Below are 12,028 nucleotides of genomic sequence, written 5' to 3' on the forward strand. Positions count from 1 at the left end.
CCTCAGTAACTTACAGTATGCTGCCATATAATCAAATGGTAATTTTTTTATTTGGCTGCACGTTTAGCTGAGAGTGCGGTCCGTGCCAGAGAATTAGCAGCTGAAAGCGTTCTGAGGGGGCGGGGGTGCCACTGAAACCAGCCGCCGCCACCCCCTCCTGCACTATAGGCGATGAAAGGCCGGGTACATTCCGTGCCCGGCCATTCAGCGCCTTTCAACGACTCAAGCGGCGCGATTACTTATTTGCGCTGCTTGCGTCGTTGAAAGGCACTGATTGACAGGGCAAGTCATAGTGCCCTGCCAATCAGCGCCTTTTATAGATGCAAGCAGCGCGATGACGTCATCTATGAAAGGTACTGATTGGCAGGGGAGAATGACTTGCCCTGTCAATTAGTGCCTTTTAACAAAAACACCAGCAGACCTGCTCAGGAGAGAGCATGCCGGCATTGCCACCGGATGGCGTGGGAACGGGATTAAGGTGAGTAAGTACAGTTTTTATTTTTATCCTAATAAAAAATTAGTGAAATTATCTACAGTGAGGGCTAAATCTACAGGGGTCGGCTCTATCTACAGGGGGGCTATATACAGGGGTGGCCTAAATCTGGAGCACTATAGGGGAGCTATATGTGAGGCACTATATACAGGGGGGCTATATACAGGGGTGGGCTATATGTGGAGCACTATAGGGGAAGCTATATGTGAGGCCCTATATACAGAGATGGGCTATATGTGGAGCACTATTTGTAGGGGAGATATATGCAGGGCACTATCTACAGTGGTGGGCTATATGTTGGACACTATATACAGGTTTGGGCTATATCTACAGAGGGCTATATACAGGGGTTGGCTATATATGGAGCACTAGAGGGGGAGCTATATGTGAGGCACTTTATACAGGGATGGGCTATATGTGGAGCACTATTTATAGGTGGAGATATATGTAGGGCACTATCTACATGGGTGGGCTATATGTTGGACACTATGTACAGGTGTGGGCTATATGTGGAGTACTATCTACAGGGGGACTATATGTGGGGCACTATATACAGGGGGGGCTATATGTAGGGCACTATCTACAGGGTTGGTCATATGTGGGACACTATCTACAGGGGGCTGTATGTGGGGCATTATCTACAAGGGCTCTATGGGGGTCACTATCTACAGGGGGCTCTATGGGCGCACTATCTACAGGGGTCACGGTGTGTGCGTGTGTAGGACACAGTGTATGGTGCTATTATAATTAGAGGTGCCGTGTATGGTGCAATTATATATAGGGGCACAATGTCTGGCACCATGAGAACTTTATCTTTGTTTATAGATGCAGAAACGTTTGAAAAGTGAGAAGCTGAAGACATCTGAGTTGCAAAATGGGTCGGGAGAAGTCGTCATAGAGGTCTGGAACGGATGGGGAAGAAAAAAGAAAAAGAACAACTAGAATCTGACGTAACCTGTGAGTCACTTAAAGTAAATGTTTATTCTGCCTCTAATTAGCACTGTAGTCACTGTATGATCTTCAGCGAGATGATGGGTGGTATGATTGTTTTTGTGAAACAGCATCTGCCAGCATATCCTTACCATTGTTTGGGCCATGCTGGGAGCTGTATACAATTTAGTGCAAACCTATACGGCAGGGGTTGCACTAAATTGAGCTGTATTTGTGCTGGTGTTGTACTTATGTACTGAGCTTTGTTCTGGTGCTGTATATATGTACTGAGCTTTGTTCTGGTGCTGTATATATGTACTGAGCTTGGTTCTGGTGCTGTATATGTGTACTGATCGTGGTTATGGTACGGTATATATGTTCTAATCTTGGTTCTGGAGCTGTATATATGAACTGAGCTTTGTTCTGGTGTTGTATATATGTACTGAGCTTGGTTCTGGCACTGTATATATGTACTGATCTTCATTCTGATGCTGTATATAAACACTGAGCTTTGTTCTGGTGCTGTATATATGTACTGAGCTTTGTTCTGGTGCTGTATATATGTAATGAGCTTTGTTCTGGTGTTGTATATATACAACACCATATATACAGCTCTATGTGGAGCTCTGTATACAGGGGGTTCTATAGGGGCACTATCAACAGGGGGCACTGTGTGTGTGTGTGTGTGTGTGCGTGCGCGCGTGCGTGCGTGCGTGCGTGTGTGTGTGTGTGTGTGTGTGTGTGTGTGGGACACAGTGTAAGGCACTATTAAAATCAGGAACACAGTGTATGGTTCTATTATAATCGGGGACACAGTGTATGGTTCTATTATAATTAGGAGTGCAGTATGTGGCGCTATTATATTTAGGAGCGTTGTGTGTGGCATCATGGGAATTTTATTTTCGTTTATAGGTGCAGAAATATTTGAAAAATGAGAAGCTGAAATCATCTGTGCAGAAAATGGCAGAAATGGGTCATGGTGGGGTGAAGTCATCATAGAGGTCTGGACTGTATGGAGACGTCACCTGTGTATCACATAATGTAAATGTTCATTCTGCCTCTAATCAGTACTGTAGTCATGGGGCTGTCACTCAAGATCTGGGGGGGGGCGCCATTTAAACTTTCGCCTTAGGCATCAGAAAAGCTAGAATCGGCCCTAGCACTATGGGAGTATGATACTGCGTGGGCTAAATCGGGTATGTATGGGCGGGAATTGGGCAAGGTTAGGCGTGGCTTAAAATAAAAAAAATTGGCTCGCCACGCTACACACGCTGCATTGCTTGTCTCTCTTTGGAATACTTCAAAGTTGGGAGGTATGATATCACCAGTTTTATACCTGGCCTGTGAGCGGCAGCTGAGCTGCAGTACCAAACACAGGCCGTGGCTTGACTCAGTCTTCCATTCAATGGGAGTAAAACCAGGTGGACCCCCACCAATTACACTCTGATGACATAGCCTAGGGATATGCCACCAATGCTCAGGCCCTTAAACAAAGAGTAAAAGCATTTACACATACGTTGCTGCCACCTGCTGTATGTGACTCAGAGTTGCAGTTCTTTAATACTGTATGGCAGGAGTGGGGAACCTTTTTTCTGCCATGGGCTATTTGGATATTTATAATATAATTTGAGGGCCATACAAAATTATCAACTTAAAAATTAGCCTGCTATATTTGGTCAAATATTTAATTAACTCACCCCTAATGTGATGGCTGGAACTGCTTTTCTCTGGTGAGGTGTGTGATAGATGGTCTGAGTAGTGGGCGCGGCTCCTAGCAAATGCATTTACATCCTAAATATACATGAGGCCTCAGCTAAATTTCTACATTTTAGAAGCAGGAGAAGTGAGGACGGAGCCAAGTAGTGTCATTTACTACCTGCGGCCTGAGTGAGGTCAGTGCATGCCGTGCCGGCCCGGGGGTGGACCAGTCCAGTCACATGACCTCATGTCACTGAGTCCACTCCCGGGCCGGCACGCACCAACCTCACTCAGACCACGGCCGCCTCATTCACTAGTAGTGAATGACACTACTTGGCTCCGTCCAGCCTCCTCCTGTTCCTAAATGTTGGTGACGTCACTCACATTTAGAAGCAGGAGGAGGGCGGACGGAGCCAAGTAGTGAATGAAGTAGTCTGAGTGAGGTCAGTGCGTGCCGGAGGGCCAGACCACATGATTTGTCGGGCCTTATATGGCACGCGGGACTGACGTTCTCCACCCCTACTGTATGAGATAGCCAGTACACCTGAATATAGAGGAATATTGATTTTTTTTACTCATGAGCAAAAGAGGTGGAAATAAATGATATCTCGCACATGCAATAAATGTATTGTTTATTGTTTCATTGTTACTGATTTAATTGTATGTTCAGCTTTGCATAATTGATAACATCATTAATAATCAGAGATCCTGCTCTAGTAGTTACAGTAGTTACAGTAGATACAGAAATATTATTAACATATTCTTATTATTATTATCCCATGTTAATGGTTATGGACAATCCTATAGTTATGCCAGGTGTAATGACAGATAGTAGCAGAGCAGCACAAACAGTAAAGGTATTTTCATTATATCAGTACTGTCACTTGTGGTGGTGGTGGTACTGGTGGTGGCGGCAGAAGAAGAAATGCCAGATGTATCTACTCTTGGAATAATAAGAGCTGCCTGTGCAATGTTTGATGGAGATGATATCTGAGAGGCTTTATCTACTGCAGTTAAAGCAAAGTATAGGATTGTACCATTTTGTATAACAACATTTTTTGGAACAAAACTGAATGATTCGTTGGATCCAGCTGGCTGTGGAGTCAGATTAGAAATATTCACAGTAGAGCAGTTGTTAAACTTCTCCAGAAGCTCCTTAGGATCAGTGCTCATTCTCAAGTCATAGCCTGACGCTGAAATAAGACCACAAGAAAAACGTATGAGGTTAATAACATATCTCTCAATTTATTCAGTTCCAGGACGGATAACAGAGGAACAGCACTCCAGAATTATTAATTTATAGGGAATGCAAGTATTTACTAAAACAGACATGAGAGTTGAAAGATCCTCTTTAACGCCCCATGCTCACGGCCGTGCTCGTAATCACGGCCAGCGATTGAGGGCACAGACGGCCGCTGATGGCCGCATTTTCGGGCTGTGCTCCCATACAAGATATGGGAGCACGGCTCATACAACACAAAAGAATGGACATGCTCTATAATTGCCGGTACAGTTCTATCGATATCTAGCGATACAGAAAGGTGTCCGCAGCCAATACAACTGAATGGGTCCGTAATTGTAGACTGTATTACGGTACGCAGTTGCCGACAATTTTTACGGTCGTGTGCATGGGGCCTAAGGCCCTTTTCACACATTGGTGTGTTTACCATGCGTTTTATAGTCCTATAGAGAATCCTGTGGAAAAACGGTAGGAAAAAACACCATACATAAAGAATGCTACCTTTAAAAAACTCCACTAACCCCAAAAGGCTACAAAAATGGCACAAACCAAAACGCTATGTATATAGCCATTCTAATATTGTATTATAGATTAAAAATGCTATAGAAAATATGAATAAACGCTATGTGTGAATTCAGTTTTATATTTCTGGGTTTTTATTTTGATCAAACACTGGTGCAAACATAAGATAAACCATTGCAAAAGTGGAGAGCAGCAGTTGGTAAAGTTTTCAGAGTGGAGGACACAAGAAAAACAGATACTGAACACAATGTCTCTGCTGGTAAACCACTGCTGGAACTAACAGGATACAGATCTCAACCACTCAATATACAGTACAATGCTGGACATTACATATGGGGATGGGCAAAAGATTTTCCAACAAAGTATTAAGTAGGTGCTCATCATAAACTGCCCACTAGGTGTATATGAAATGGATTTATCAATAAGTCAGGTCTAGCCTACTAGCTCAGGGACAACTGAGAATTAGAGATAGAGCCTGCAAAGGTAAACTGCTAAAAAATGACAAATACATGTCGTATAAAGGCCAGAAATAGTGTTATTCCTCACGTAAACACATATGACAGCTTATTCTGTAAAGTCACCTGAAAAGTTAGGTATGCTTTAAATGTCATATTCATTGTATAGATCATAAAATAAGAACAGTTTGCTGTTAAAAATCTATTCAGTAAAACTTTTAACATTTATTTACATATGGCACCACCTTGTGTTCAAAGTGTATAGCAATGCACACATCCACCTAATGAGGTGAGTGGTGGTGGACACATGTTCAGTCACTCTCCCCACAGTCAGTTCTCTGCATATTGATCCGTTGTTCACTGGAGAGCAGCCAAACGAAATGGCTTTCTGCCCTGCTTGTCAGGGAAGGAGCAGAGCCTCTGCAGTAGCATCAGTGGCGGATCATCGACAGGGCCGGCGTTATGGGGTAACTGGGCAATTGCCCAGGGCCCTAATCCTCTTAGGTCCCTTGCTGTTACAGGGGGTGGCACTATCTATAGGGGGGCTGGGTGTGATACTATCTACAGGGGGGCTGTGTGTGGCGCTATCTACAGGAGGGTGTGTGTGACGCTCTCTACAGGGGGGCTGTGTAGTGCTATCCATAGGGGGGGCTGTGTGTGATGCTGTCTACAGGGGGGAGTGGCGCTATCTATAGGCGGTGTGTGTGATGCTGTCTGCAGGGGCTGTATGTGGTGCTATCTACAGGGGCTGTGTGTGGCGCTATCTACAGGGGCTGTGTGTGGCACTTTCTACAGGGGCACTGTGTATGTGGTGCTTTAGTTTACAGTGTTTGACACAATTATATTCAGGGGCACAGTGTTTGGTACTATTTCATTCAGGGGCGCAGTGTATGGTGCTATTATATTTAGGGGCATGGTGTGTGTCACCAAGAGAATTTTATTTTTGTTTATAGGTGTGGAAATGTTGGAAAAGTGAGGAGCCGAATACATCTAAATGACAAATTCTGCAGACATGGGTCAGGACCGGGAGAAGTCGTCATGAAGTCTGGACCGGATGGAGAAAATAGGAAAAAAAACTACTAGAATCTGAGTTACCTGTGAGTCACTGGATTTATAGAGAATCTGTCCCCTCTCCTGACATTTATTCTAGGAAATCCTTGTATTTCACAAAAAGTCTTTGTGCAGTCCAGAACTGATAGAGAAATGGTTGTTACCATTCCCCTTGTCAGGAGGATGTGTCCCTGCACAGTGTGATACTGTCAGCAATGATTAGAGACTGTCAGTATGTAGGGACATAGCCCTTTGACAAGGGGAATCGTAACACCCATTTGTTAATGCTTGCACAAAAAGGTAGTGTTAACAATAGTTACAGGGCGGCGGTGGAGAAGGGGGGCCCAAGATCTCAGGGCCTATGGTCTACTCAATCCGCCACTGAGTAGCAAGGCAGTATAGCTGAGGAGACTCCTTCTAAGCTTGTTAGGATTGTAAAGCTCTCCATTCTGAAAGCAGATATAACCCCTGCACATGCCCACTCAGTTGTTTTATTTTATTATATTTCCATTTGTTTCTAAGAGAGTGCTTACTGAGTATGTCCCACATAAATATCTTCACTACTCTGGATCCCATGTTACATATCTGAAGCATTCAAAAGTAAGGGAAAGTAAGGAGGTACTATATGGTTAGCTGTCAGAGGCACAGAATAGCAACAGCACTAAGGGGAACATAGAGAAGCATTTTAAGTGCTGGAAACACTGCAAATTTATCTAAAGCTGTCATTAACAGCATTTCTGGACTTTTGGTATGAAAAGGATTCATAGGATAACACCTTTAATAACACCATATGGATGGCGCAAAGTGTAATTGCAAAGAAAAATCACAAGTAAAATACTCACCAGCTCCCTGGTCCAGATCATCACCAGTGGCTGTCCAAGATAAAACAAATCTATCACCTTCTATCCGTGCTTCCAAATCAGATATCTTCTCAGGTGCAAAAATATCTGGCATGGTACCAGAAGGAACATTAGATATCACAAATGAGCCACCAGATGATGTCCTGCTGAAGTCTCCCAAATTAACTTGAAGAGTTGTATCATTTTCACCAGGATTTGGCTCATTCATAACTATTGTACCTATAACACAGGTTGATTTGACACATGTGAAAACTAACAACTTTTAATTAAACTTCTAAAGTCAGAATATATATATTAGTATATGAATAAGTATGGCATGTTACCCAGCAGGTCCGTCTTCAGGTTTATGTGAACTTTGGGCAACAGATTTGCAGTGAGCACCCTGCCTACCCTAATCTCGGCTTGAGAAGTTTAGAGCAGGCCCGAGTACGTGTTGATGTCAGCCTATTTACCCAAGTTTTTTCAAAGGCGTTCATTTCCAATGCAGAGTTTCTCACCATAATGGGTTACTACAGGTTGACTTGCCATCATCCCAGGTTTAAATACCCTTCTGAGCCGATATAAAAGAAGTTTCCAGTCACATTTCTATAGCACTTGTTTTATATATGACTCCCAATTAGGGAGTACTTACCATTTTCCACATAGCCGGGTACATAAAGGGCCCGACTTGTGGGTGGTGCCAGACGACTACCATCTTTTCCTTCCACGCGTACTTTTAAGCTATATCTTCCATTTCCAGTATAAGAGAAGAAGTACTTTGAGTAGATTCCATCATTCTTAACTACATCAGCACCTTACAAAGGCAACAGAAAAAGTGCTCAGGAACAAATGCAAATATTCCAAAAAGTAACACAGAAATATAACAGTCAGGGGTTAATAAAAAATTATGACTAAGTGGAGATAGCAAGTTAGCCGACTTCTCATATTAACCCCTTCCAACTACCGATGCCCAGTGCAGCAAGGATGGAAATATATGTCCTTTATTTAATGGCAGATTGCCCTGTATACCTGTGTCAGCCGGATACCCTGATGTGACAGGAAGCTAAAATTATTCGCTCTCTGTCAAAAAGTGCTAAATACGTTGTTCAAAAAAACACATGTAATAACGCAAACAAAAATAAAATAAACTACAATAAAATTCCTTTACTCTGTCACAAATGGAACCGGACAGAAAAAACACCCATAATCTCAAATAAAAATAGAGAAAAAAAGCAAACCCATTAGTACTGCCAGGACCGTCCTCCATGATATAGACGCTATTTTACATGGGCATTAAGCACCCTTTTAATAATATGTCTATGTAATAAAGAACATGTTACCCCAAAGTCATACAAATTATTTGTCATCACAAATTTTTAGCTATTTTGTCTTTCTGTGCTTACATCTAAAATAATCATTTTTGCACGAAATACAAATCCCCCCGTACCGGCTATGTAGAGGAGACACAGAAGCGAACATTTGTTCTCGGGTGTTTCGGCGACACTGCACGTTGTGCAAAGTACATATATTTTGTATTGTCAGACTATGTTCACACGTCGAGATTTGGTGCAGATTTTAATGCAGATTTTTGAGCCATAGCCAAAAGTGAATCCAGGAGAAAGGAGACATACACGTTCATCTTTTAGATTTCCCATTTCCTTTTGAAACCACTTCTGGCTTTGGCTCCAAAATCTGCATCAAAATCTGCAACAAATCACGATGTGTGAATATAGCCATATACACACAAGGGGGAGACTATTACAGTACATAAAATTACAAAAAAATCTTATTTTCCTATTTTTGACCATTGTGCCCTATATAAAACCTAAACAATTTAAATATATAAGTTATGTTTGGTGCCACAAAAAAATAATAATTGGGCTAAACTATAATATAACATTTTCAAAAAATCACCCTTAGGATGCAATTGAAATGAAATTGTACATTTTTTCTGTGGATGGCATTGTAGGCCATGCTCAAATAATTTTGCACATTTTTTTTAGTTTACAAGTAAAACGTTTACCTGCCCCATTGTCCAAAAGGTCCAGATAAATTAAACTTCCCACATCCGGTTCAATAATGGCTGTAATTTTAACCCCTGTCACAGGTAGGAGCCCTTGTGTGACTGATGCATAGACAACCATTGGATTAGGATAGCTGTTTTTCACGGCATTCATGTGAGCTTGGACAGTAATTGGCTGCACGTTTTCATCTGCGGCTTTAGAGTTAACAATAATGGATATGGCCTCACTTAGTGTAAGTGAGTTACAAAGGCTGTACTGCCATGTTCCTCTCTGGAAAGGAACATAAAGGCGTTAAACTTTTACTAGCAAGAAGTAAAGCAATAATATAAACATTAAGATTAGCGATCAATTGTTCCCAATCCATCTTGTATATTCTGAGTTGTGTGGTGCAAGATGACCAGTTTTTTTTAAAAAAAAACATGATTTTTCGATACATCACGAGATGTTTATGCTATATGTGTCTGTGCGGCTACCCAGTGGTTGTGATGTGAATTGCAGCCTGTCAATGATTTTAATAGCATATCGCGATATTGTATTGAATTTGTTTCATGATAAATTGGAGTCCTTAACGAAAGGACTTAAGAAGGTAGCTAAGAGAAGTCACAAAAATATGTTTTTGCACCAAAATATTGGTGTATATGTATGCCAGTCATGTAGCCGCATAGGGAAGAGAAATTTGACTCATATGTCTAGTGAATTTTCTTGATTAAAATGGTTCACATGATATAATAAATACCACTGCACTATTTTGATAAATTTGGTGTAACTTCATGTGTCTTTTTATACATTTCCATCATTGAGATATCAGGATGATTTATTCAAAATGACTACTGCTACATCTGTATATCTATTAGTAGAAAAACACTATCTATACTTACAGTGGCGGATTATCATATGGGCGTTTCGGGCGGCCGCCCGGGGCCCGAGGCTTCCAGGGGGCCCATGGCAGCCCGAAACGCACATTATCTCGTAAATCTATTCAGCGCGCTAGCGCTGCTAACGGCCGAAGATGGGGAGGAGCAGGGAATTCGCCGGGATCCAGGGGTAGGACACGCCTCCCTGACAGTGCGGGCCGCCGCCATTGAGTAACAGAACAGCGACGGACGGCTGTTCTGTTACTCCAAAGCAGCAAGAGAAGAGCCGGCGGGCGGTCACCGGCGCTGAGGTCAGTACAGGATTATCCTCCTGCCCAACTGGTTCCCGACCGCTGGCTGTATTTTTACGGCCAGCGGTCAGGGACGGGTGCTTAAAACCCGAGCCATAGACTTTCTACGGCTCGGGTTTTAACTTGCTGCCCGCGCGATCGGGCAGCTGAATGTCGGGTCTCCGGCTGTCAGTGACTGCCGGGGACCCTGAGGAGAAGACAGAAGCAGCTTTCGCTGCTTCTGTCTTCTCCGATGTCTTCTTACACAGCGTTCAATGAACGCTATGTACAGGAATAGAGACAGCAGCAGCGGCGCTGTCTCTATTCCTCCCGGTGATCATGTGACAGGTCACATGATCGCCGGGTGCCGTTAGTGGCAGACTGTTGCTGGGTCTTACTAGACCCAGCACAGCCCTATTAGTGACAATCGTCACTGTGAGAGGGCTGATTTCCCCTGTAACTGGGGCTGCTGTGCAGCTCCAGTTACAGTGGAAAAACATGGTGTAAAACAAAGAGAAAGTAGATATAAGGTTCCCCAAAGGTCTTTTTTGACCTTTGAGGATCAGAACATAGTAATAAAAAATAGTAAAGTGCAAAAAAAAAAAATAATAATAAATACACATAAAATACCCACCCCAAAAAAAACGTTCCCCCCCCGCCAATCATTGTTGTAACGCTAGCGCTGACCCAATTACCCTAATATAGACATGTAATATATTAAAATTTGCGGTAGACAATGACGATCACAGATAAAAGGTCTATTTTAGGGTAAAACAATGTTATTACCAAAAAAAAATAGCTGAAACGTAAAAAAGCTTCTTTTTTTACTATTATTTTCAAACTTTATGAATAAAAATTCTAAAATGGCAAAAAATGTGTGCATAAAAACGATAAAAAACGAAACCTGCATTGTCTACGGAAAAAACGTCGCAAAAATAACGTCGGTTTTATTTTTTTTTAATAAAAATGTGTGTTTGGTGCAACTTTGTAATTACGTTTTATTAAAAAATATTTTCACTTTTTGAGATACAGCTGCTTTGTATCCTGTATCCGTCAGGTCAGCAGGACTGACGGGATCAGTGAAACGGGCCCTGCGCTAAATTATAATCTTAGATGTGATAGATTTGAGGTGGATCCTGCGTGTCACTGATCCTGTCAGTCCTGCTGACCTGACGGATACAGGATACAAAGCAGCCGTATCTCAAAAAGTAAAAATATTTTTTAATAAAATCAATCAATCACACTGATACACAGACATACTATATATATATATATAATTATAATATAAAGTTTTTAAATGTGTACATAACCTTGTGGCACTATATACAAGGGGGAGCGCTGTGTGGCACTATATACAAGGGGGAGCTCTGTGTGGCACTATATACAAGGGGGAGCGCTGTGTGACACTATATACAAGGGGGAGCGCTGTGAGGCACTATATACAAGGGGGAGCGCTGTGAGGCACTATATACAAGGGTGAGCGCTGTGAGGCACTATATACAAGGGGGAGCGCTGTGAGGCACTATATACAAGGGGGAGCGCTGTGAGGCACTATATACAAGGGGGAGCGCTGTGAGGCACTTTATACAAGGGGGAGCGCTGTGAGGCACTATATACAAGGGGGAGCGCTGTG

At 42.5% G+C, this 12,028-nt stretch overlaps 1 protein-coding gene across 1 annotated transcript in view; it reads right to left on the minus strand.

The window, feature by feature from the left end:
* Window positions 1-3,790: 3,790 nt before the first annotated feature.
* LOC142657149 (calcium-activated chloride channel regulator 1-like) overlaps window positions 3,791-12,028 on the minus strand; it is a 32,043-nt gene continuing 23,805 nt past the window's right edge. The window contains exons 11-14 of the mRNA XM_075832198.1: window positions 9,251-9,521; window positions 7,880-8,041; window positions 7,231-7,467; window positions 3,791-4,314 (exon numbers count right to left, since the gene is read on the minus strand). Coding sequence (XP_075688313.1) covers window positions 3,929-4,314; window positions 7,231-7,467; window positions 7,880-8,041; window positions 9,251-9,521 — 1,056 coding nt within the window. The 3' untranslated portion in view covers window positions 3,791-3,928. The remainder of the gene's footprint in view (window positions 4,315-7,230; window positions 7,468-7,879; window positions 8,042-9,250; window positions 9,522-12,028) is intronic.

The sequence above is a fragment of the Rhinoderma darwinii genome, chromosome 7 (genome assembly GCF_050947455.1).
Source record: "Rhinoderma darwinii isolate aRhiDar2 chromosome 7, aRhiDar2.hap1, whole genome shotgun sequence".
Lineage (NCBI taxonomy): Eukaryota > Metazoa > Chordata > Amphibia > Anura > Rhinodermatidae > Rhinoderma > Rhinoderma darwinii.